At 38.3% G+C, this 27,096-nt stretch overlaps 2 protein-coding genes across 11 annotated transcripts in view; one reads left to right on the forward strand and one right to left on the reverse strand.

The window, feature by feature from the left end:
* Positions 1-2,177, forward strand: part of SMC1B (structural maintenance of chromosomes 1B) — a 39,251-nt gene extending 37,074 nt beyond the window's left edge. For all 8 annotated transcript variants that reach the window (XM_083846093.1, XM_083846096.1, XM_083846095.1 and 5 more), the window contains 2 exons: positions 2-112; positions 374-2,177. In XM_083846093.1, coding sequence (XP_083702219.1) covers positions 2-112; positions 374-472 — 210 coding nt within the window. In that variant the 3' untranslated portion in view covers positions 473-2,177. The remainder of the gene's footprint in view (position 1; positions 113-373) is intronic.
* A 3,038-nt stretch (positions 2,178-5,215) lies between these two features.
* FAM118A (family with sequence similarity 118 member A) lies at positions 5,216-16,380 on the reverse strand. 3 transcript variants are annotated; one of them, XM_083846263.1, is made up of 9 exons: positions 15,902-16,379; positions 13,753-13,808; positions 12,157-12,409; positions 10,651-10,872; positions 9,976-10,104; positions 8,926-9,211; positions 7,947-8,007; positions 7,055-7,087; positions 5,216-5,440 (listed from the first exon to the last, which is right to left on the reverse strand). In XM_083846263.1, exons 2-8 carry the CDS (start codon positions 13,797-13,799, stop codon positions 7,081-7,083), a joined length of 1,005 nt encoding a protein of 334 aa, XP_083702389.1. In that variant the 5' UTR covers positions 13,800-13,808; positions 15,902-16,379; the 3' UTR covers positions 5,216-5,440; positions 7,055-7,080. The 3 variants fall into 3 exon arrangements, with proteins under 3 accessions (XP_083702389.1, XP_083702390.1, XP_083702388.1); XM_083846264.1 differs by lacking the exon at positions 7,947-8,007 and having other exon boundaries at positions 15,902-16,367; XM_083846262.1 differs by lacking the exons at positions 7,055-7,087; positions 7,947-8,007 and having other exon boundaries at positions 15,902-16,380.
* Positions 16,381-27,096: the final 10,716 nt, after the last annotated feature.

A 27,096-nucleotide genomic window follows, 5' to 3' on the forward strand; every position in this document is an offset into this window, starting at 1 on the left:
GGTATCAAGTTTCATTAGGGAGCAGGCACGTGAACAGTTTCAAATGATAGTTATTTCTCTGAAGGAAGAGTTTTATTCCAAAGCAGATGCATTGATTGGAGTGTGTCCAGAGGTAAAAATTATTACTTAAGTTTTGTTAACTAACACAAGCTGGTTCTGTTGAAGTACCGATTTACACCTGAAGAATTACTAGTGAATTATATATGAAGTTGTTGGGTTTGAACTATTTTGTTTTCAGAAGTAACTGCATGTACTGACTTGATGAAAAGATCACTTTGGTAACTCAAGCTCGTTATTGTATCGCAGTCATTTATGAAGTGTTTACTTCAAGTAACAGAAATGTTTTACATTCTGTGATCCTTCCTCTTTTCAGCATGATAACGGTATGTTCAGTCAGGTACTGACTTTGGATCTTACCGAGTATCCAGATGACCAAGAAGAAATGGAGAAATATGTACAAAGTTCTTCATAAAAATAAAACATGGATAACTTCAGGGCCAGGCGACAAGGAGAAGCATGTTTACAGCTGACTCTTTAAAATCTGAAAGTGGGTATTAGAGGTCAATAGATAAATATTTACATTTAAAAAAAAAAGTATTCTAAAACTTTGAGGGAGTTACTCATTGATACAGTTTGTTAACAAGAGAGAGACAGGTTTTTTTTATTAAGTGTGTATTATTCCAGTAAGCAAAGCCTTTTCCTTAAACGTATTTTTTGTTTTTTCTGTCTTAAGATGAAGGATTATGGGTTCACATAAGCACACTGCATTACAGAGAATAAGACTTTTTTTTATGAGAAGAAATGTGTTTTGATTTATTTCCAGTGCATGTTAACACTGGTCTTGTCAGGACCTTTACAGGTCTTTGTGTTGCAGGTGCATCTGTGTGCTTTGAGATAGGATTATTTCCAGTATCTTGATATTTTAAAAAACAGGAATATAGCCATTGTCTTGCATGACTTGTGTGATTCCGTTGATACTTCAGCTGTCCACTGATACGTTATGAAAACAGTGAGCTTTACAAAAGCTTACCTTACATCTCTAGGGGTTTAATGTGACCTGGAAAAAACTTCCAAGGTATTGTACCCTGTACACAACAGGGAAGAATAAAACAGGTGTGAGGCAGCGGCCATAGAGGTAGCAGCCTTAGAAAAAATTATCTGCTATTATTTTGCAATTGAGTTGACAGCTACCTGTTATATAGCTGTCCCACTGCCATCAATCTTGCTGGCTGTGCTTCATCTAAGAAACACCAATAATAAAGTTGGTTACAGAACATTATTTAAGAGCTAGAATCAATTAATCTGGCCTGTGTTTTACCTTGGTGCATACTGAAGACCTTTATTTGGCTTATGCTGCTCCTAATTATATCTTGTGTTCATATACTAACTTCCTGTAGTCCACCATGCTTATTACACACTTATACCTTGTAATGTCTTGCTTCTACAGTGCTTGTTGCACACAATTGAACGCTGGAAAGTTGAGGTTTCTGCATAAGGAAGGAATGACCTATGTGAGCGTTAGATAGTGTGTTCCTATGGAAAGCATTTCAGTGACTTAAGTGGACACATTTAACTGTAGAGAAATGTTTATCGAATAGTTAATGTTGCTGCTACACTCCGTTAAATAAAATGATTTACTCTGAACATAATCCATAAGTTTGTAATCCTTATTTAAACGTCTATTAACAAGCGTGGCAGTGCTTTTATTGGTGTGAAGGATGAACAGAAGAGCAACTGCTGGTGTTTTTCAGAGATTTTTGATCCACATCCATCTGTATATTGCAAATACATAAGCTTGGGGTTTTAACCATTTATGCAGAACAGGGGGTTGAAATAGGAAAAATACAGTAAAGAACTAAACAACATGTAAAGAAAGGTAAAAGCTACATAGATTAGCTACTATACAAGACTGGCCTGGTTGATTTTAAATATTAGAGCATGTATTAGATGTCCTATCAACTTTATTATACAGCATAAACAAAACAGGATAATAAATGGTCAACAAGACTGTTTCAGTCAGTAAAGATCTTAGACCCATTTAAAAAAAAAGTACAAAAAGAACCATCTAGAGTAGACTCAGCAAACATTTAACATGTCCCGTTGTAGGGTTAATTTCTTCACTATACTCAGGTAGTAATTTCAATGAGGCTTTAAAAAAGTTACTCTTTCACATAACTCATAAATCAAATGCAACAGACTGCACGTTCTGTCCTTTTTGACTGTTTTAAACCCTGAGGTAGCTTTAAGACAACCCTGTCCATACAGTGGCTAAAATGTAAATGGATGACAGTTACACATGATAGGGGTATAACCCACAAAATAACCCATTAATTACTTATCTGCTTTTCCAGATCCAAACGCAAAGCACTTGAGTAAGGAAAGGCTGTTGTACAAGTTACCAGTGTCTACAAAACCGAAGAATCACCAACATTTAGTTGCAAGTTGATCCTCACAAGAGGGAGGGAATATGGTTTTTTAAATGTGGATCTGATTTGAGGCACAGGATAAAGTGCTACATGACTTTAGGGTACAGCTTAAACTGACCTCTTAAGGACTGACTATTTATCTGTAAATTATGCTGCAGTTTGAAGCATCAGTTTAAGTGTTCTAATCTGATACATCATAGTCCAAACAGCATGCCTAACCATTGAAACTACCCAGTCATGCTGATTGGAGAGGCAAGTTCCATAGGTTAGTCTTACCAGTAATGGTACACAATGCTAAAAGAATTTTCAGAAGTGATGTGTGCAGAAATGCAATGTCTCAAAGGGAAGAGATGCATTTGGCCACCTTTTAGGCTGGTTTTACTTTAACTTTAAAAAAACATCTGAAAACATGAGAACTGGTAGTTGGGTTCTTTGGGTTTTAGTGTATGATAGAATTCTTAAGTATGGTTTCTAAATATAGAGTATTTTCATCTGAGATAGGAGGAGGGATGCATATGTATTGTTTAGATTGCTTTTCTATGCAAAGTATCTTCAGAACTTTCATTTGCCTACTTCAGAACAGGGACAAGGACATCCCCCACCAAAAGAACTCTAACCATCTCAGCAGTGATTAGTCTAAAAAGAAGCATGTGTCTTAGTTTCAAGCTTTTCATTTTGTAAACGTATTACAGAACATGCAGAAGTTGTTTTCCATATAATCATTGAGGTTGGAAAAGACCTTTAAGATCATCAAGGCCAACCATTAACATAGCACTGCCAAGTCTACCACTAACCCATAGTCCTAAGCACCACATCTACCTCTTAAATACCTCCAGTGATGGTGACTCAACCACTTCCTTGGGCAGCCTTTTCCAATGCTTCACAATGCTTCCAGTGAAGAAGTTTTTCCTAATATCAACCCTAGGCCTCCACTGGCACAACTTGAGGCCTATCGCTTCTCAGTCAAAGAGGCCAATCACCATCTCACTACAGCCTCCTTTCAGGTAGCAGTAGAGAGCAATAAGGTCCCCCTTGAGCCTTCTCGTCTCCAGACTAAACCACCCCAGTTCCCTCAGCCGCTCCCCACAGGACCTGTGTTCCCAGCCCTGCACCAGCTTCATAGCCCTTCTCTGGGCATGCTCCAGGACCTTGATGTCCTTCTTGTAGTGAGGGGCCCAAAACGGAACACAGTATTTGAGGTGCAGCTTCATGAGTACATTGTACATGTACTTCAGAGTACAAGGGGATGATCACCTCCCTGGTCCTGCTGGCTACACTATTCCTGATAAAAGCCAGGATGCCGTTGGCCTTGACCACCTGAGCATGCTGCTAGCTCATGTTCAGCCAGCTATCGACCAATACCCCCAGGTCCCTTTCTGCCAGGCAGCTTTCCAGCCAACCACTCTTCCCCCAGCCTGTAGCACTGCATGAGGTTGTGCCCCAGGTGCAGGACCCAGCACTTAGCCTTGTTGAACCTCATGCAGTTGGCTTCGGCCCATCGGTCCAGCCTATCCAGATCTCTCTGCAAAGCCCTCCTACCCTTGAGCAGATCAACACTACAAGCTTACTGACAGTGCACTCAATCCCTTTGTCCAGATCATTGATAAAGATACTGAAGAGAACTGACCCCATTACTGAGCGCTGGGGGACACTGCTGGTGACTGGCCTCCAGCTGGATTTAACTCCATTTACCACAAACAGTGTGGACCCAGCCCTATCACTTTCACTTCCCCATACAACCTCATTTGTGCTATGTGCTCTCACAAGGCATTACAGATCAGCTCCACAAGGAACCTCAGAGAAACCTGCTTGAAGCAACCTCCAGGACCCCCAGATACAGGTGGGCTCGTATCAGCACAAGAATGACCCTGAATATGCTCTCCTGCAGACACTGAGGTGAGAGGCAGCTGACTAGAAAATTCCAGAAGATCAGCAGTGTTAACAACTGAAGCAGTAATTCTGTCAGTCTAGTGCTGGAACAATTTAGTGCAAGGTGAAGTGACCTTGAAGTACCTCAGGAAAGAAATGAATGTACTGCCTAACTTTAGTCATTTGAGTAGTTTAACTGACAAAGTTACACACTAGAAAATGTCAGATACATAATTAGATACTACCCTGTTTTATTTCCACTGCATTAAGACTGTCCATTATCTGCTGAGATAACTGGCAGCATACTCGACTGCTTAAACAACCACTAGAGTATTTCCGTGGAAATATACTGCAAAAGGGTCAGTAAGCCCCCACGCATGCCACTGTATTTTTCTTGCTTTATTTCCCTCCCTGTAAACTCATGCCTTAGTAGACTGACAAATGAAAAGTAATGCTTGTGCTAAAAGCGTAAAATAGGGAAGTTACTGTGATGTAGGTTCCATAAATGCAAACATTTCCTGCTCAAAGCAGCTTAGAGGTCTGAATCTTGCAAACTTGTACTGACAGACCCCCCCGAAGAGATCAACCTCCTGCAGCCTAATTGCAGATCAGCTGATAAAAAGAATTTTAAGAAATCCTTCATTTTAAAGGCAACTAACAGGTAGTTTCATGGTATGCCAACAGTTAGTAACAAATATGAACAGCACCTCCATTGTGGTTCAGATCACCATACTCAGGCCAAAATGTTAAGAACTTGGTCCATCTGACTTCAAGAACAGGCAGGTAAAACTTGTATCTATATGCTTCTAAATGACCTTACAGATACAGTTTCAGCAGTACAGAAGTGCCTGCAGAGCGACTAATATTACTCTCAAAATTTCATACGCATCACACATTTACATCCCTAGAAAAGAAAATGTTAAGATAGATACACAATTTTTATTCCACTTGAAACCATGGAAATACTTAGCTCAAAACCTTCAATGCAGAAATAAGACATCTGCTGTTAAAAACCTTTGGGTTTTGTGTTTTTCTCCCCTCTCATTCAATAGTGGGTATACCATTATCTGATTGCTTGATTCTCTTGGGAGAGTCAGTACCATTTTCTCCTAATTTCCTTTTAGCACTGTCCACACATGAAGTTCCTGTGGAAAGAGAGGGAAAGAAAAACAGTAAAAAGTATTTTAATCGTGCTACATACATGTTTTGTATATGTGCATAAATATATATGTTGTGGGTTTTTTTTTACAAGCACTAAATATTAAAACACAATACTGATCCACTAAGGGTCTTGTATTTGGATTCTAACACCTAGTAAACATCTGCAGCAATTCAGTGACCCTGAGGCTTCTCCCAACACTGAGCTGTGGTACTAAGATATAAAACAGTAACTAGCTAACTATACAGCTGCCTTTTGAAGAAAATGAGTTTTCTGGTTTTGTGTGATAATGCCTGTGGAGTTCACAGGCAAGAAGCTTCTGTAAAAAGTCTGGATCTCTTATTCAAAAAAAGGTTTTGATATGAGCTACTGCTGAAGCAGAAACAGGAAAGGTGAACAGTAAAAATGAATGGAAGGGAAAGGCCCTCAAAATTATGACATCTATCACCTAAAACTAGTTTTGAATTTTTACTTTGCAGAGCTGTATTAGGAAATTTTAACTTGGTATATATTCCAAAATGCAAGTGTAACAGGTGCTAAATTTACTTGTAAGGAAGGTGGTAACTAAAAGCTCCTTAGTAACTTATTAAGTTGAACTGCATTAAGTTGATCTGGTTTCTTCTCCATTGGTGCCTGGTTGTGCTTTCCTGAAAAGGGGGATTTATGATTTCATCTCAAAGACAGATATGCTTAAAATCAAATTCCAAAATTAATCTGTTATTACACCTGCCCATAAGTATCTTGGACCTTGCATACTTTTTGATTGTGGAAGAGTGGGGTTTTTAATCTCCTGCAATGCAGAAGACCCTTAACATACAATAAAGAAGTGATACTTCTATACAATTCTGATCCATCGTAATCCTGACATTTGCTGCAGCAGCACAAAGATCTTAGAAGTGCTATGTTTTTAAGTTGAAGTGTTGCTTCAAAGGGATACCTTGCTATTTTATACAAAAAAAGTGTATTATTGCTCTGCTTCAGAAGGATCACAGAATCACAGAATTGTAGGGGTTGGAAGGGACCTCAAGAGATCATCAAGTCCTTACCCCCTGCCAAAGCAGGTTCCCTAGAGCAGGCTGCCCAGGTAGGCATCCAGATGGGCCTTGAATATCTCCAGAGAAGGAGACTCCACAACCTCCCTGGGCAGCCTGTTCCAGTGCTCCATCACCCTTACCATGAAGTTCTTTCGCATGTTGGTGCAGAACTTCCTGTGATCCATTTTCACAAAGGATCACAAAGATAATTGTACAACACTTCAAAAATTCACCTTTAGTATTACATACCTTACATAAATGTCTTCTTTAAAAAGAGAGAATCTATGTTTGGAAATTTAAGCCAAAAGTCATGGATGTTAATGTCTTAATTTAATCAGCGCTAATATTTTTGATATATGTTTGCTGGAGTTTGTCATTTTACTGACTGATGACACCCAGCAGTTACATGCTACTATATGGAAAGAAGAGAAAGAATCTGTTAAGTAGACTTTTACAGTTAAATCAGAGAATTGCACAATTGTCATTTGATTACTTTGTAAGTTACAGACTTATTTTTGTATCTCTGGTAGATAATGAAACTTTGTGAAAATAAGAACATTGTTTACCCAGCAGCGTTGTGCTGTCCACTCAGTCAGCATCTAGAGAAGGGTGAGAGACAGCAACAGCACAAGTTAGCATCCAGTTATTGCACCTTTAAGGTAAGGCCCCAAAATACCAAAGTTATATTTCTTTCATATAGCCTGACAGGCTTCTTGTGCTATTTTTAAAAATAGATTTTGCATATGAGCACCAGTTTTAAAACAAAAAAATGGAAGAAGTACTTTTATGGGCAGTAAGAAATCACTGAAAGTTCATGAGTAGGGGTAAGAAAAGAGTTCCCTGCAGGGTAAGCCCAGAAACAATAACAAAATAATATAATGTCAATGTCTGTTATAAAGCAAATGTGAAAATAATAAAACCTGGCAGTTGGGTACCACAGAGAGCAGTTACCCACATCTGAAATCAGTTTTCTTTGGGATCCTGACTTGTAAATAAGAACAACAAGATTTAGAAGTCAGAGGTCCCTCTTCTTGAAGTAGTATGCCAATCAGTAATCCCACTGAATGAAAAGGGCAGCATTATGGTCTGATCTTGCAGTCATTTCCAACAAGAATCACCCTTTTTATTTCATATTTAAAGTTCAGTTAAATATATTTCCCACCCTGTGCAATATATTGGATAGTCTGGATTCAACATGCTCTAGATGCTTCTCAGACTATGAAAGTATATTCGTAACAATCAACATTAGTATGGCAAAGACCAAAAAAAACTAGTAGGCTGAGGCTATTTCAGTGTCTGACATTCTACCCCAATGTATTTTCCAGTGTCTGCACTGCAGACAGACCTTCCAAAATCTAGATGCTATATTTTCTAGCTTTCATGGTCAGAAAAATCTAAGCCAGTCTAAATGGACTATTAACCCACTTACAGAAACAATTACATAATTTGGGCATTTACCTGTGATCTTCTTTTGTAGAGAGCAAGGGCAAGATCCCTGCTATGCACCACTTTGCAATAACTGTAGACAAAGCAGTTTCACTGACATGATAAATAAGATTTTTGAAATGAGAATCTTCCCAAGGTTATTTTCCCCAGCTCTCTGAATGAGCCATAGTAGAACTGTCCTTGTTTGGAAAACGTTAAAGAAATCTCTCTCCTTTCCTTCAAACTGTTCTTTTTCTACTACTTTATACTAAAGGCTTTCTATTGTTATGGCTAAGAGATTTTAAGAGTTGAGAGACCACAGATGCAAGGGGGAAAAAAAAGTGGGTAAAAGGATCTACTTGGTAAAACTTATCTTGTCCATTCACAACTGTTACCTTCTGCCAAGGTATTGAATTATTTCCCATGCTAGCATAAAATGCACTCTACAGAACGTCATTTACTGTCAAAAAGTGGAGTTTTATTCCACAGCTCCTACTTTTCTTTCACAAAAGACTATCCTTACACTCAGGTACTCTAACACAGTCCTAACTGTGTTAAGCTAAATGCTACTGGGTATACTGTTTACATCCTTTTCTGATTTAGTTTCCCACTTTAAGCTTAATCATGAATTTTGGCTCAGTTTATCCCACCAATTATTATATATTTTTTTTAATTCTCTTTTACTATCATGACACATTTTATATAATACTCAATATACCAGAATAGTCCAGACCAATAAATAAATAAACATAAGAGTGAGTATCTTAACCAAATACTACAAAAAGACAAATTCAGAATTAAATTTTAAAGAATCCAAGGAACTTACACAAATAAATGTGGTTACAATTTTGGCATGTGTTTCAGTTCTACAAGTCAATAATAAATGGAGATGTTCCACAGGCCTAGTGCTAGCGACCCACAGTCATCATTTCAGCCCAACTCCTAACTGTTCAGATACAGCATCCTGCTATGTACCTACTCTTAAGTTTTCTGAATTAAGAGAATACATTACCTGGACTTCTGTGCTTGCAGATTTGAGCAGTCAGATCTTGTACATACTCTGGGAATTGTTTAAAGCAGTCCCCATAAGATACTACTTTTATCCCATGCAGAAGCATATCTGCCTGGAGCTTAAAAAAGTGGTCTTCATTTTCTTTAAGCACCAGCATATAATGTTCTAAATCCACCTTATTCTTTAAAGTATAAAGAAAGAGAGCTTGGAATATCTGATCACGTAGAGTCTCTCCACAGCCCAGAAACAAAAAAGACTTTGTTTGATACAAATTTTGAAGAACTTCCTGTTCAGAAATATAAAAACAGAAGAGCTACATTTACTTTGACAGTCAAAAGATCAAAGTAAAAGCTTTTAAAATGCATCAGGCATAAAAGGAGAAGCAGAGCATCCATCACTACTGAACTGAATTAAGCATATATTTTAGGATTGCGGCAAACTGACATTTCATAAGCACTGTTTCTACAAAAAAAATATATCTTCAAAATTAAAAGTTACCATAGAAAATTAAGTACATGTAAATATTTCCAGTAAGGACATTTTAAACAGAAAGAATAATGATTATAGAATATTAGACTCCTGATAGGTCAATCACTAAGTAAGGAAAATTAATATTCTTCACCAAATGTTTGACTTCTCCAAACATGTAACACAACATTAAGGATCCAAGATCTCGAGCTAGTTATAGCTTATGCCCCTAAAAAATGAACCCAAGCAATCAGATAGTAAAGAATCATTGCAATGGTGTTTAACATTTGCAATGGTGTCTAACATTCTAGGTCTGGTGTTCTTCCTTAAGATAAATTCAAAGAGCTTTAGAACTATGACATACAACTGGGGTTTTTAATTGTGACTTGCAAAGAAGCAGTATACAGGGGCATACATTGCCCTAGGAACATAACTGGCTTTCTGAATAATGTCATTTTTCTGTGTCCCAATTATTTAAGCTAGGGTTTTGTTGGATCATATAGGCTAAGGTAATGTGTATGAAGGGACAAAAACAAAATAGTTTGGAAACACACAGTAAGAATTTTAAAAGATCACACAAACCATGACTTCAGGATCTTGAGTAACATCTTTATATCCTGAAGGATCTAGCACCATTCCACAAGGATCCGTATACAAGCCATGAATATGAAGAACTCCATATTTTATATGACCTCTTGCCCACTGAAGAACCTAAAGAAAATTAAACATTACATCTACTATAGTGAAATACTGCAAAAAATATACAGCTGTCCTAACATATAAAACCACTTAAAGCAGAAGTAATTTCTGCATTTTTCTGCAGCAAGAGTTTAATTACTAAGCTTGTTTTAAATTACAAGGAGGTGATTGCTGATACTGAAGATGATTGCAGCTTTTCAGTCCAAACAAGCATTCAACCAACAAGCAAATTCCAGCAATGCTGACAGAAAATACATGAAAAGCAAATTACCAGCTAGGTGAAATCTTGTGATTGTTACAATTATTTCATGAAAGTTTTACCAGTTTTTAATTTTCCAGGGAATATAGGGAGTGGTTAATAAATGTGCCGCTGAAATGTCATTTGGTGAACTGTTATCAGATTATTCAGAATAAACACACTGAAAATAAATGTCAGTGCATCAGCTGTTAACTTATAAGTATACTTTAACAATTAAGAAGTTTTAGCCTTAACAGACTTTACACAGTAAAACAATCTGTCGATGAAGACTAAGAGCTGCCTTCTCTTTTAAGTCATACCTTATCCTTATCTTTCAAGTCCAAAGACTCCATAGGTTTTCCCTGTTGATGACCAAATATTTCAAGTAAATTGTCATAATTTGTAGTCAGAACCATTGTGCCTCTCTCCATTAGTCTCAGGATTGATTGCAGAACAACAGGGTTCTGAATGTGTTGTTCTAAGTTATCAAACACCTCCATTAAGCAATCCTGGAAGAAGTTGGGCTTTGTATCCCCAGTACGCTGAAGAAAGAAAAAAAAATATGAACACTTCATAAGTATGACATGTGACATTATAAATACCTCTAACAGAAAACCCATATTTACTTAATGCCAAAGCATTTCTTTAAAAGAGAAATAGGTGTAATAACCTAGGAACTCACACAGTATATAAAGCATAAATGTCTGAATGAACAAAAAAAATCAGAAATAATCTCCACTTTATACCACTTAAAGTAATACTGTAGTTTGCTCAAGGAAGCTTGTGAGGTAGGTACAGTAAAACCAAATTGTTTTGTTACAGTTAAATCCTCACTGTAAAAAAAAAAACATGAAGGTCTGCTGTCCTAAAAGCACAGGTGACATTTGCCCAGAGTACCTGCTGGGACAGACACAACCACATATCAATTCTATAAAATATACAGACTTCTTATTCAATAAGCACAGAACAAATGTCTAAGCCTCAAGCAGTTACTGCCCTACCTACATGGAAACCTCACCTTTCTCAACATACTTTTACTGCTTTGAAGATCAGTTAGTGTACTAAAATTATTATTCCCTAGATTAGAAGTTTGTGATATACTACTAGAGGGTGTGGATTGTTTTGTGGTTTTGTTTATATTTTTGCTTCCTAATTGTAAAAGAATTTCTTAATCATTAAATCTGCTGCAAAGCCTAACAGGCTCCTCCCAAAAGGGAGAGGTTACTATTATACTTCACCTGTAGAGAAGCTTGTAACCCTCACCACCTGCTACAGAACATTGAGCACATCCTACAACTTAGCAGTATTTACATCACTCTGATTGTATGTGTATGTCACTAATTGGCGAAGACTTGGCAAACCTATTAATGCACAATTTGAAAATCTCTGGGGCCTAGAATCAAAGGCTGAGAAACCGGGCATGTATGGACTGACTTCAGTGAAGCGTGAGCTACAGCAGTTCAGTTTGTGTGATCTAAAGCTATCAGTGGGGTCAAAGTCTACCTGTATTTTCACAGTCTCACTACCTTTAGCGAGCAGAGCTATAAGTTCCTCTTTCAGTGGCAGGCAACATTATGTAGAATATTTAATAGTCAAGACTCTTGCTTGCATTAATTATGATGAAAGCTTACTTGCACTAAAATAGTTTTTTTGTGTGGTTTTTTTTAAGCCTCTCCACATGTTCAGTGTGCTTTATGAGTATGAGCAAAATTTCAATTTTAAACAGTAAAATTTGAGTTTTGGCAAAGAGGCAAAAATTTTAGTTGGTAACAAAGTAAAAATGTATAATAATTCCAGAAGTCAGCATGTGTTATAAACACACTCACTGGTGACATTTTCCTGATGAGATCATGTGCAACCACAAGCAGGTCTCTATCTTTGATCACTTTTTTACGAAATTCAGCAACATCTCCTGGATGCAGCACCTCCAGCTGTTCAGCTGCTTCAATTACAGCCTCAATGCAGCTTCTCCAGGAGCACAGCGCTGGGATTCCTGGTGCGACAGCAGCACTTACTCCAGTTCCAATTACAAGAAGAAGGTCCCGAGGCTGCTTTCTTATCAGGCTTTTTAAGAATTTTCTCAAAAGAAGAAAACAAAGAACACAGATCATTTTCTGCAGTTTAGTACATTTTCTACTTCTAACTTGTCTGAAGATTTTCTGTCACTCAAGAAGTCTGTATGAGATATTAACACTTGTGCAAAATACTAAACACCCAGAAGGAAATGAGTCCTCCTTCTCTGTGCAGAAGGATGGCAGCAGTTAACAATCCTCCCCAAAGCTAAAATGGACTTTTCCCCCCATGTTAACATGCATAATAAGAGCCATAAGATGACAGCAACTTTAAATCACTAACACTTTTGAGATCCAAAGTGGTTGACTACCAATTTTCAGTTCACTGGGCTAGCCAAACACTATTTCAAATGAAATTTTGAAAAAGCAGTCAAAGGACTGCCCGATCATTTATTTAATGCACGAGACAGAAAGTAATTAGAACTATTACAAATGGGAAGGTTCTACTATTTCAAACAAAACTTGGTTTTATCTGGAAAAAAAAAAGCAGTGTATTTATTCCCACTTATTCTCACTTTAGGACACACAAATATAAGAACAGTCATGCTTGTACAGACCAAGGGTTTATCTAGCCCCCTGTTCTGATGCTACTATCCACAGGTTACAGCCAAATGCACTTTTGAGAGTATCCCATATTCATTGAACAAGACAGCACAAGAAACTACCATGAGAGTCTGGCTGTGTTTCAGTAATAATCCTGATGCTTATACAAAATAATTACATTTAAGCCCTTATTCCAAATATGTATTTTGGCACCAAGCCAGTGTAAAAGAACTGATGTTTCCTCACCAATTATTCTTTACACCATTACATTACAAAGATGCGTAAAGACATTTAAATCACACAGAGAAGTCACTGTAGATACACAAGGATTTCAGTAATAAAAAACCTCAACATTCCCTTGACTTTCAAACCTACCTTTACAGTTAATTACTGTTAATCCAGCATCACAGTTCTTCAATACCTCTTATTTCACATTCACCTGAAACTATCTAGCTAAAACTGAAACATTTAACTTGAAATGGCCTCAGGCGAAGAAATTAATAAACCTGTTGATAATGGTAATGCTTGTAGCTAAAGCCTACAAAGAAAGTGTTGTTGATAAACCCCTTGTCTTCCTGCTACATTCAACACAAATTACTTCTACTCAGCAAGCATGTTATTCATGCCCTAAGAACAAATTAAGCAAATATGAAACACATGGTTAGAGGAAAAACTAGTTTTTGAAGATCACTTCAAGTTGTCAAGTATGATGTTGTTCTCATATCTGACTTTCAATAATGTATTTCCATTATGTTTTCAGATTTTCATTAACAGTTTTTGCAGAATAGCCTCTGCAACACTAGTTACCTGGATTTTTGCTCACTTCTAATTGTCGACCTTTCCAACGAATCCATCTCTGGGCCCTAAGTAAAAGAAAAAGTAAAATAATTCTTAATGCATCTACCTTAGAAAAACAGTAGTCAGCATTTCTGTTTATTTTTATCAAGTTTTTAAAATTAAAAAAAAATCTCTATATCACGTCCCAGTTAAACAAGACACTGATAGAAAGAAAGCTGACAAAGTACGAGCGTGAACTGCCACAGTTCCATGTTAGCTCAGCCAGTCAGTATTTTGAAGCTAATGGAGGTGGGGCTATTCACACATCGTGAATTTAGACACAGGTGTATTTCAGTTAAAGTTTATCATAACTACAAAAATGTTAATTCATTTCAAGTAAATGAAAGCTTTTCTTAAAAATAAAGAAACGCATACACGGATTCTTGACCACAGAAGACTTACCTGCTAAAAAAAAAAAAGCAATGATTGAATAATCAAGACTTAATTTGAAATTAAGTTATTATTAATTACCCTACCACACCATATTATAAAGAAGATTTTTTTCCCCCCCTCAGAAGGATTTTAAATAGAAACTTCTTTCTGTATCTTCTATATCATCACTTGAACTGGCATCCAGTCAAGATCCTTGTCCCAGAATTGTCAGATAATTGTTCCAAATTTTTTTTTTTTTAGCCTAACTTCTATGAAACTTAGGCATCATTTCTGTTTACAAACAACCCTTTAAGTTTCCAAAAATCAAAACAAACAACAGGAATTCATTCACCTTTCTTACAGTTTCAGCAGATTATGGAATGCAGAGCAGAAAACTGCACTTTTTAGACAATATAAGCCAAAGAAAGAACAAAATGTAAAGAGGATTATACTTTCAAAATCACTGACACAAGTCTTATACCAAAAAGCAGACTACTACTAAATCCCTAATTCTACCTTCTAGTTCATTGAAGCTCTATGATACGCTTCAAAGGCGGAACCAGTTTGAGCTCTTTATTCAAAATGCATGGTTAAAATGAAGAGAAACTCTGCTACCAACTGTAAATCTAGAATTAAGACACTCTGGAGTTATTCTAGGCTTTTACTGTTATCATCAACATTGCAATTGTGTCTCATACTCTAAAGTCCATAAAACCACAGAAACATTTGCTCAGGGCTTCACGTTATAAACATGATACATCAAATAGAGAGGAAAAAAAAAAAAGAAAAGAAAAACAGTACCTAAATAATCAGGAATCTGATCTTATTCATTTCACAAGTTAATAGCATTTAGGCAGATAACCCTGCATCTCTCCCCATCCTGATATTCATATTGGACAGATCCTTATTTGTCTCTGTTGTTTCCAACACACAATTAGTGAGCTGCTATAAAACTCCTCCTCCTTGCAAGAAGCTCATTCATCGGGGTAAGGTCCAAGATGTCATCTTTCTATAACAATCTCTAAGTAAAGAAAACTTTCTTTTAGTCTGTCTCTCTCCAACAATCTTCTCAAGCCAATTTAAATCTAAAGCATAAGAATAATGTTGACAAGAGACTTTGGCTACAGTATCAACACTTAGAAATCACCAAGTTCTATTATATTAATTCATTGGTTTGTTTTTATAAGGACATATTTTTGTTTGGCTTTGAAACCCATCTTAGCTTGTGGCCGTGGAGACTGCAGACCCTAATTCCTCAGAAAAGCATCCTGCCAGACCCTCTGCTTCCTAAGGCTACTTGCCAACTCCAAAGCTCACCTGATGAAAGCTAATTTGGAAGCAGGAGGCCTAAGCCTGGAGATCATCTGACACACGGTCATCAGCATTTCTGAGGAAAACACCCAAGGATTCTTTTCAAGTAGAAAAATTTTTTCTTGGGGCAGTATTTTCTCCACACTCCATTTGCAAACAGCATCCTATAAAAGCACTATACTGTCAGCTAAAGAACACTAGCATGCTTAATATGTAGAATAAGCAATCTTGAGCAAAACACTCGAAAATCTGGAGAACAAATACCTTTTTGTACAGAAAAACTATGACTTCTCAATGCAAAAAACCCTCATGAAGGAAACGGGACTCATTTGCTTAGAAAAGAAACTGTTTCATTGAAGCATTTGGGTGAGGGAAAGAAAAACACTTTAACAACTACACAATTAACTTGCCCAAACGAACAAAACGATGTCACCACCTGGTGCTTTAGACTTTAGTAGTTGCTTTTACCCGCCTAAGGCTTCCTGAAGCAGCTCGAGCGTAAGCTACCGGCCACAGTCCCCCCGCGCCGTGTAAGCAACCGCAGCTGAAGGGACGCGGCTCCTCCTCCCGCCGGCTCCCGCCGCCACCGCCCCTCAGCCAGCCCCACGGCCAGAGACGGAGCCAAACGCGGAACTGAGCGCGGAGCGACGGTTTTAACGGCCGGGCAGAGCCGGGCAGGGCCGTTAGGAGCCGTTACCGGCACCCTGCCGCCATAATGGCCGTGGCACCGCCCCGCCCGGCGCCGTGCCCTCAAGGCCGGGCTCTGCCGAAGCTTTCCCCGCCGGTCGGGAAACAGCCGCCGCGGCAGCGAGGGGCCGCCCCTGCGCGGTTCCCGCCCTGAGGGAGCAGCGCTCCCATGAAATCAGGCATCCAGATCTGACAGATCTGCATCCCCGCCTTCAGCCAGGGGATGCTGGCAAGGTGTCACACAGCCGCGCGCCTCTCCTCATTCATAAAGTGGGGCTGGGTAATGCTTACACGCCTCTAAAAATCCTTCCAAATCTTCACAGGCAAAAAAGTATGGGTTAGCTGTCGGTATGAAAAAGAAGAATCAATGATCATTTACAGAAGAAAGGGAACTGATTGTTGGTTGCAGAAGAAAGGGAATGGGTAACCATGAAGATTAACAGAGTTAGAACTACAGAAACTTATAGAGGACACCCCTACTAACAATGAAATGTATTAGGGTGATGAGAAAGCAAAACAGAATAATAATAAAAAAAAGCCAGCAAAAAGACACTTTAGAATTACCTTCAGCGGATCTAATCAGCGATAAGCTTGATTCTGTGATGTGCTGGCAGCAGGTGGAGTATGTTATCTGCAGGGATAGCAACACAGGGTGTTATTCAAACACAGCTAGCTTGCCTTATCTAGTCACATTTGAAAGCCAATAGCTAAAGCTCTCCTCCTCTTCAAACTACTTTTTTTTTTCATTTAATCTCTCGAAGCCTAAAAACTCAACGTTCCTTCACCATGACTTATTATGGCATTTGATTAACAATATTTACCTCAGTTCCACCATATTTTCTAGCAGCAGTGCCCAGCTTTATTTGCACTGCTGTGGATTTAATTAGGCTGCCTCACAAGAGGACTCAACTATGCAAGAAAACCATGTAGTCAGATGTGTAAAGGCTGCATGTTGCACCTAGGGGTACTTTGAGCACAAACTGTACCCTCAAATTCCAGTTGAACTGTGTTGAAAACATGTCATTTTCCAACTCTAATTTCTTAACAGGACTTTTCAGGGATACTTGTGAAACCAGTTTAAAGAACTTCTGAAGTCTTGAAGTACTTATGAGAAGAAGCTTCCTAAACATAGGATGTAGATAATTTTTTTTCCTATAGGCCTATTGTTTTGGGGTACAGTCAGGATTCAGAGGAGCTGTATGCCTGTATGATAGTATATGAACATTCTCTTTCATCTGTCAAATGTCAGTGTTGTATTGATATTCTGATGTAGATTTAGGAAGAATTTTGGTAAGGATGGCCAGTTTTACAGATGAAACAAACAAACAAACAACAAAAAAACCCACACTGTTTATACTCCATAGCCTGTGATACTTTTGGCAAGAATATTTGTGTTCACCCCACTGACTTTACTAACTCTTAGTTTGCATAAGAACACTGTGTCCTCATGAAATGTTAATGTAATCTTCCCTAGACATCATTTCTCACTTTGTCATATTTTATGTTACTATATTGCACTGTCCATAGAAAGTCTTAACAAACATTTGGAGAATCATATTCGTAGTGGTAAGAAAGATAGAATATAGGATCAGAGAGAAGAGAAAGGGAGAAGAAAGAATACAGTCTAACCCATAGTCTAACCTAAAAATTTAAGATTGAGTGAGTTAGAGGAGCCCTACAATGCTTCTAGCTATTTTGCCTCTCACCATTCACTACTGCCAGTCGGTGAGAAAGGTATTTTAACATGATGGTATTTAGGTGAAATACTGAAAGTCAATGATCTTGTGTTTAAAAAAAACAAACAGGTGATATTCTGCTCTGAGACCCCGGTGTGAAACCCAGCATCACTGTGCTTGGAATGCTATTTGACACTGCCTTGCAATAAAGTTGGAATGTATTATTAAATAATTTGCTGAATATCTTTGAATATTTTGCTAGCTGTGGATAGGAGTCATATTGCTAAATATTTTCATGAGCTTGAGACTCAAAGTCAGACCCATCCTGTTGATTTACAATACTTAATATTCTTCTTTGTTTCACATTAATGTAAAAAGTAATATGAGGGGAAATATTTGTGAAGAAAAGCCCCTGAAAGTTTTTCCATTTTTCAGTCTGTACCAATTAATCTCAAAAATGTTATTACCTTTTCCTGTAAGTCTTGCCCCCTTTATATTCTTAGACTACAATAACTATTATTTAAAAACAGCAACAGTAATCGCAACAATAATAAATTATGTAAGCTCTAGATTTCACTTGCAAGTGGTTGCAAAAGTCACTAAGGACAAAGAATATCAATACTTTCCAATCAAACACGGTCCACATATATCCATATAAAATAAAATCAAAAGGAGCTTTCGTATAGATTTCCAAACCTACAAAGAGACAACAGTGTATTATTTTTTCATTACATTTTTCATTACATTTCCTTCTCCTTATGGCAGAGACAAGCAAACACTGTTGCAAGAACATTGGCATAAAGTTGGTAGCAAACGTCACAGTTAAAGGAGAATGATAAAGTGTGTTGAAACTTAAACTTTTAAATTGGAAGGATTTTCTTTCAGGAAGCAACAAAGAAAGGTGGGTAGTGTCACTGTAACTGAGAAACTCAGTGACAGGTAGAACACATGTTAAATTTAATAACTACAGAAGCTTACCACTTGATTCAACCTAAGATTTATCTCTCCTATTATAGTAAATTCATATGTTTATCCAAGTGTACCAAACAATATGTTCATTCAATTGCTTATTTTGGGCTTTATTGCTGCTTTTGGAAATACTGCTTAAAGTGATGTAATCAGGATAAGCAATGCAGCTGGTTGGTTTCGGCTAGAGGAGGCAATGGGTCCGGTTATTCAGCTGTAATTTTATGCAATGAGATGTAATGTTGATTTACTTTTGACATCTTGCTGTTTAATAAGTTATGATAAAGTAAATCCTCCCTTACATTATGCCAGATTCTTCTGGTTTAAAAGAAAACAAGTAAAACTCTCAATTAAAATTTATTGAGCTTGCTGAGAAGTATCTTTAAGACACCAACCAACTCATGTCTTAAGTTTCTTCATAACAGGAAGCCCATATGCCTCTGTTGATTGAGATAAAATTCCTTCAATGTGCACAATGGAGTGGCTAGTTACTCCTTGATAGTTGATTAGTCTTTTCTAACTCAGAGCTGGCTGGATCTTACTAGTTTGTCATCTTTGTAAACAGAAGAGTTTGTAAAATGCTTTGAAGAAGAAAGATACTATCAGAAATTCAAAGTATGATTTCAAAAGCCAGTGTCAGTTCACTTAGAGTTTAACTACGATTGAATATAGAAATGAATTTTCTAAGGCAACGTTTAAATAGTTACTTCCAGAATTGTATGTGCATAAGACCTGCAAGATCTAGTGACAAGATCTTTAAAATAACCCAGTACGTAACTGCAAGTGCACATTTGAGTTTGCTTTTGAAATTGCCAAGTGATAAGCATATCCTCAGTGACAGATACTTACAAAGTTTTCCTTTGTTGTCTGCAGACAACTCTTACTTAATAGAGCATAGCTACATGCAAGTTTTGCATTACTTTCCACCTACCTCTCTCACATTGTCAGTTCTTCAGCATACACAATTTGCTAATGCTGTCCCATGCTTTCAGTGACACAGCGAAGAAATGAAAAGCTGCATCTTCCTGGGGAAAAAACTGTTGAGATCTGTGTTGAATAGCAGTATAAGCTTTAATAGTGAAAGATTTTAATAATAGATTTGACTTTACAGTGAATACAGGATAAAATGACACCCCTTTTAGGATCAAACACAACCTGTTAAATTCATTTACCATGGCTTTTTTTTTTTCCCAATAACAAATTAAAAGAGAAAATCCATTTTCTAGAGTACAGTAACATTAGCATTAGTGAGAGTATAATCATTTCAGTGAAGTCAAATATGGAAAAATACATTAAAAAAAAAAAAAGGTAAATGATGGGGGAAATTAGCTCTGTTAGTTGCAGTCTTTCTGACCTTGAACTATTAGACTGAATATTTGAAAAACATAGACTGAATATTTGAAAACTGAGGAGTATAACTGACTGGAATGTCCTTTTATAACACAAGTGGCCTTTTGCACCTTTCCAGCAAAAAAACAAAGGAGCTCTGTCACAAGGCCCATATCATTTCTGAATAGCAACAATGCATGAAGCAGTGCAGTGTGAAAGGGAGAAAAGCTCTTGCTAAGGAGAGACAGAACTGTAATAGAAAAAAGGAGGAAAAACAAAACCAAATAGAAGACAATGCAAGAAAAAAGGTAAAATGAAAGAAGACATAGAGACTTGAAAGAATGGGTTTAAAACAAGCGTGTTACTGTAAACACAGGTCAGAGAGAAGGCTAGGAAGTTGCAAATAACCAAATTTTGCCCAAGTAAGTTGCTGCTTGGTGAAAAACAGTACTAGGTAAGAGAAATGAACCTTAAGAATACTATTCTGAGAACTCATGGGTGAACTGGAATAAAGATCTTTCTTGGTTGTCAAATATCTGATGTAGAAAATGTTTGCCAAAATAGTTGCAGAAATAAGATGTACATAAAATAAGGACAAAGGCAGAGGCTAGTCTGCTGTTAGAACGTATCAGATGTGGTAATAAGTAATAAGTTGTGGTTTGTTCCTGTTTTTTTTGTTTGTCTGGTTTGGTTTGGTTTGGTTTGGTTTTGAGTTTGTTGAGATTTTATGGTCCAATGGCTACTTTTTATTACCTAGTCACACGTTTAACAAGCTTAAAAACATGGTCAACAGATAAGCAAGTGGAGAGCTACGTAGGGAACCAGCATGTGTCCATGTCCAGTATACAGTACAGATACTAAGTAGAGAAGCATAGCTTAAGATCTTGGAATTTCTTGAACCGCAGCAAAAGGGAGCCTTGAAAATAGGAATCAACCCCATGACCGTGCTCAGTGGCTGCCAGCCAACCTGGCTGTCCAGTCCAGTGTACTGATTGGCTGGGGAATTGTTCTAATAGTAATGCTATTGGTTGCTCAGATCTCATGTTATTTTCTACCAAAACAAAACAAAACAAAACAAACACCTTTGCTGTGATATGACTGATAATGTCATTTCTCCTTCAGTTTAAATAGTTAGGTCTAGCTCCTAATTTGTGGGTATAGCTGCGGTTGCGTATATTCCTAATTCCTGTGCAGTCATGAGAGAGTCTATAGGGAAACTGCAAATGTAGCACTTAAGTCCAGGAATGCAAGCCAAATGGAATCTTACTTAAGAAGCAAAGCTTTTTGTATCCAGCCAGCTGCCATACCTTATATTCTGTACTATACCTAAAGAGAAATGAAGGATTTAAATAAAATGAAGAATCCACCACCCTGCTGTTACATTTGCTTGGATTACCATCACCAACATATGAGAAACATATTATGTGTCATATATAATTTTTGGTGTGAGATATCTCAGTTTAAAATCTCATTTAAGTCCATGATGTAACAATGTGTTTTGCTGTAATGTATCATCTCATTCCAATAAAGACTAAGGTCTTTATCTTTTAAAAGACAGATACAGGCCTATGATTCAGGGATATTTGGATGCTCATCTCCATTCTTTCATTTGAGAATCTGGGCCTTCACACAGAAGCCTGTAGATAATATAACACAGAAACAGGACATTCAGGCAGGATTATCGCAGCAAAGTCTTCAGGCCTTAGTTTTATCCATATGAATTCTATGTAACTAATAAATTATTGGAAAGGTATAATATGAAAGTCCTGCTTCGTACAGAACTAAAACAGCTATTAAGTTACTTCTGAGTTTTAAAATTTTACTTGAGTTTACTTACTACTGTAAGAAATTTCCGTGATCAATTTTCAGTCTTTTATTTTGCTAACTGTCTCCAAGCCTCCAATGAGGCATCAAATAATATTTATTAATTTTGGTGCCTAGTTTTAGGTGACTAGAATTTGTTTTCTTCTACTTCCTTGCATTTTATAGTGCCTTAAATATTCAAAGTACAGTTTCCACTGACTTCAGTCGTAGCTGGGAACGTTAAGTATTTCTCCAAATCAGATTTGGATCCTCAAACTTTGTACCCTGATAACAAACAACAAAATACTACTCATTATACCAAACTTTTTTGTTGAAGTGGTTTGTTGAGATTAGCACAGGAGGACTAAGATAGCTGAAGAGACTAAACCTACCTCCTGAGTAGGGGTGACTGCCTTAACTTTGATATCATAATTTTTCTTTCCCTGTTTGATGCAAAGCAGTGTTGTCATCTGGCATACAGACCTGACTCATTTGCAGGGGCTGCAAGCATGTGGAAGAAATAATAACTGATTGTGTAATTCAGGAGAGTACCATAATATCTATAAATAAGAGGCTATATTAATTTTGGAGAAATGTCCATAATACTGATTTCCACTCTTTTAACTAACCTGACTTTGCAGCCTTAGCGTTCTTTTAACACTGTTTTGAGTGTAACTTTAGTGAAAGACAAACAAAATTCCATTACGTGACTTCAGGACTGGCAACTTTAGAAGCAATTCAAGGACCTTTGTCACTTAAGTGAAAAAAGCAACTGATAAAGGAAAATTTAATGTGCTCTGAATACACGGACAGTTGTAATGGGTGGAGCTCTTTCCCCATGGGTTTCACAGATACCATGGGACAGCAGAGGAATGCTGAGATTCAGGAAACCTGGGCTCTCTTTGAGCTTTTTAGGGAAGTGTTTTATATTCTATATTTCCAGTTTCACCCACACCATACAACTTCTGTTCTGTCTCAACCCATCTGTTGGAGTCCTGTCTCTATGCACGTTGATCTTTCGTCCTTAGTTCCTTCCATGTTCCTCATTCTTCCTAGTCCAGTCTTTCTTTACCCAGCCAGCCTGCCTTTCATTTTGATGGAGAGCCATTGATTGCTAATACATTCAATACAGTTTCTTTGCCAGATCACATTTAATTTCCTCTTTCCTTATTCCTCAGCACCTAGCCTGCTCTTTCCTCACCCTTGCACAGTAAGATGCTGTCCTACTTTGTCCCTTTTCTGGCTCCTTGTGCCCTACAAACCCCTTTTCCTTGAGCATCTTGGCTCCCTGTCAGACTTGTCATTGCTAAACCAGGCTCACTGCCCAACCACTCAGTCACAGAGTCCCTGTCCAGGCTGTCCCAGGGACAGTTCTTCACCTTCCCTGCAGCAGGACAGCTACCTTCTCAGCCCAGCTGCTGGCACTGTTGCTAATTAAGGTGAATAGTAGTTATCTTGATGCCACCAGGGCCTGGCTGCAGAGTCTGGACCTGCAAGGTCTGCCTGTCCCGGGATTGCCTATTGTCGCTGAGGAAAACTCAGTCTTCAATCAGGAGGAAAGCCAGAGATTGTTAAGTAGCTGGGAGTGGGGTTTTTTTGCTTTTATTTATTTATTTATTTTTCCTCAGTGGAGATGTTTTAGGAGATTAATCCTCTCTCCATTTCTGTGTCAGTCTGCCTGAGAACCAGTACCCATTCCCCAGCTGAGTGCCCAGGCGGCCATGGTCCCAGGAGCCACCTTTCTCCCCTGTGCCATCATGGCTCTGCCGCCCCTTCCTCCCTGGGAGCCAGGGGCCCTGCTGCTCACCTGCCTCCCCTGTGGCCCCCAAGCGCTACTTCACCCCCAGTTCTGCAAGAGATACCTGTAGATTTGGTCCTGTTTTGTCCCAAACACCAGAAAAAGAGAACCTACGCCCCACCCCCCTCGCCATTTTGTCAAGTAGAAGCTGGCTACATGGCAGCCAGGCCACCTCCACACAGGGCCCATAGAGGAGGGCAGGGCCACACATCCTCGCCATCCTCCATATCCTCCCTTTGGCCTTCTGTGTGGCCAAATTTGTTGGGCCTGGTGCTGTAGGTGGCAGGCGTACTACCCCTGTCCCTCTGGTGTCCCCAGCTGGTACATCCAGTTTTGGAGAGGCTGCACTTGAGAGGTGAGAGCAAGGTCAGAAGGCAGGAGGGGAGATTGCTAGGGCTCACCAGGGGCTTGCTTAGCCTTCCCCACATAGAAATATGTATTAAATATGCTTTAGCTTGTTAAGGTTGGCCTTTATGAGGAGAAGATGGTAAGGCAGTTTCTATTCTGAACACATGCTATGTCTTTCCCATTCATGAAACTGCACACTCCTGCCAGAAGACACCAAACTGCTACAGGCACTCTTTTTCTCTCCTTCTCCTTCTCCTTCTCCTTCTCCTTCTCCTTCTCCTTCTCCTTCTCCTTCTCCTTCTCCTTCTCCTTCTCCTTCTCCTTCTCCTTCTCTCTTGCCTATTTAACAGGGATGAAATGAATGATTTTCCTTAGCCTTGCTCTTAGAATGTGCTGAATTGTTTAAGTCCATTTTCTGGAGTATTTCCTGCCCTCTTGCAAAATGTCAGACAGATTGGTTAGACATTGGGTAGATCATAAAATAGCTAAAGATTAGGCCCCTTAATGGATAGGAAAACTTCACTATTGGTGCTATTATAAAAAGATATCCCATAGAATAGACATGATAGAAATGCGAGATTATTTGTGAAGAAACTTCTGCCAGAAAACGCAATGAAATATTTTACCTGATGCCTATTTTCAGGTGGTCATTAATAATATATAGATAATATGCAGTACATACTGAAAATGCATGAGCTTCTGGTGTAGGTGAGCACGCTTGGTACAGGTAATGCATGAAGCTGATGTGGAATAGAACTTACCAAATCAAACTAGTACACTACCAGTAAAGAAATACAAATGTTTCCTGGATATTTTCTTCTTAACTAAATGTAGTTAAAAACTTTATTTAGTTGTCTGTCATCCAACAGTTCAAAAGTGGTTTTAAAATTCTCCTAGAACCCACTGCTTCTGGGCATGGATCCAGGACCTGTGGGATGAGTGCCCAGGGCGCATTGTATCTGAAACAATATACACTGGTTCAGCTACAGATGATTCAATTCTGAGTGTAGATAAGGCTTTGGAAGTAATGATGCAAATATTCCATCTCTTAGAAAACGATGCATAACATTGGGAGCATGCCAGGCGAATGCACTGCCCCAGGTTTCAAATACAGTGAGGGAATAAAAAAAGGAATACATGGGCTTGAAGTATCAAATGTATGATATAAATGTTTACCTTCAAGCAATTATACTTTTCATCCTCAGGGGAAGTATCTTGAATAAGGGGAACCCTGCATTCCATTTATGATTTTTTTTTTCTGATGCATTAGTTCTGTATTAATAACCTGGTTATATAAGTACATCTGTTTGCAAAAATCAGTCTTTTTCAGGTATGGGATCTGGGACTTGCCTCAGTTGCGTGGAAGTTTCTCTGGTACCAAAGGAAGCAGTGTTGGGCTGCTTCACCCAGCTACGCTCTGGGCCAGGTTTGCTCTCTCTTTCCAGATCAGATAGCACAGTGAGGTCTTGTTTTTACAAGAGGAGCTCTTAAATGTTGCACAATGCAAATAAGGGCACAAGTATTTACACAAGTAGTTCAACTCTCAGTGCCCTGTGTATCTTAATGGTTCCTATGAACGAGAACTGCACAGTCAGGCAGAAATAACTCTCTTTAGAGATGAACTCTGCATAGTGCTTTATGACTTGTAGGACATTTTAAACATTGTTTGACATAATGCCCTGCAGCTGATGCATCTGTCAAAAGGAATTTAGAGAAGAGTAACCTAACATGTATTATGACAATAATTTTTTGAAGGATACCCTCTTTATTACAGTTCATATGTGTGGCAACTCTACTGTATAGTTTATGTACTCTATTCATATCATACTTATTTTTAACTGTATAATTGTGCATTTGTGGATAGTTTATTTCTGTGTTACAAGACAGATACACACTTGGTTCTGATGCATACAAATGAGTATGTAAACTGTGTAATATCATAAAATTATACAATAATTTATGTTGGAAGGGACCTCTGGGGATCATCTAGTTCACCTTTTAAAGCAGAACCAACAATGTCTGCTTGCTCATGGTCTTGTCCAATCAAGTTTTGAATATCTCCAAGGATGGAGAATCCACAAATTCTCTGAGCACCTGTCCCAGTGTTTGACCTCACGGAGAAGTTTTTCTTTATGTTGAGCCAGAATTTCCTGTGTTCTAGCTTTTCTCCATTTCTTCTCCTAACACTTTTACCTACAGTAAAAGTCTGCCTGTCTTTGCTACACTTTCCCATTAGGTGACTAAAGACCTTCCCCTCAGCCTATTTGTCTCAAGGCTGAAAAAAAAAAAAACAATTCTCTCAACCTCTCCTTTTATACAACACATACAACCTCTCCCTGGCCCTTCTGATTTGCTGTTCCTTCTCCCAGTGGGGGATCCAGAACTGGATGCAGTGGTCCAGATGTGGTCTCACAGGTGCCAAATGTAGGAGAATTGCTCCTCTCAACCAGCAGGCTGCATCACTGCCCAGGACGTGGTTGGCAAAATGCTGGCTCATGCTCAACTTGTCCATTGACAGTATATATATTTTTTATTTTATTTTTGCAAAGCTGCCTAATTATAGTTCATATCAGGCTGGATTGTTGTGTTGGGTTATTCCATTTCAGGCTCAAGACCTGGTATTTGTCTTTGCTGAACTTCATGATGTTCGTGCCAGCCACTTTTTCCAGCCTGTTGAGGTCCTGCTGAATATCAGTCCTGCACCTCAGTATATCAATTGCTCACTCCAATTTGGTGTGGTACACAAGTTTGCTGAGAGCATACTGCATCCTGTCATCCAGGTTATTGATAAATATTTGGGGTTTGATGCTCTTGTGTAATTCATTCGCAGCGTACTCTCCTAAAGCTATTGAAATAAGCCCTGGATTGAGGTAACTCAGTGATAAGGACTGGTGCTTTTCTCTCACCTTGCATAGTAGTAAAACATTCCAAACATTAACAACAAAAATTTCCCATGACTTTTCACAAACAGAAAAGAAAATCTGGAAGTAAGACAGAGTGAAAACTTTAATCCATGGAAGCTGA

This window comes from Anser anser (assembly GCF_964211835.1).
Source record: "Anser anser genome assembly, chromosome: 1".
Classification (NCBI taxonomy): domain Eukaryota; kingdom Metazoa; phylum Chordata; class Aves; order Anseriformes; family Anatidae; genus Anser; species Anser anser.

Bases quoted from the DNA above. Each gene is read 5' to 3' on its own strand.
- FAM118A (XM_083846262.1), bottom strand. From the start codon at position 13,799: ATGGATTCGTTGGAAAGGTCGACAATTAGAAGTGAGCAAAAATCCAG. The intron at 10,873-12,156 runs GTGAGTGTGTTT...TTCTTTCTTCAG, and splicing joins TCATCAGGAAAATGTCACCA to CGTACTGGGGATACAAAGCC. The intron at 5,441-8,925 runs GTAATGTATTCT...CTCTTTCCACAG, and splicing joins CTGCAAGCACAGAAGTCCAG to GAACTTCATGTGTGGACAGT.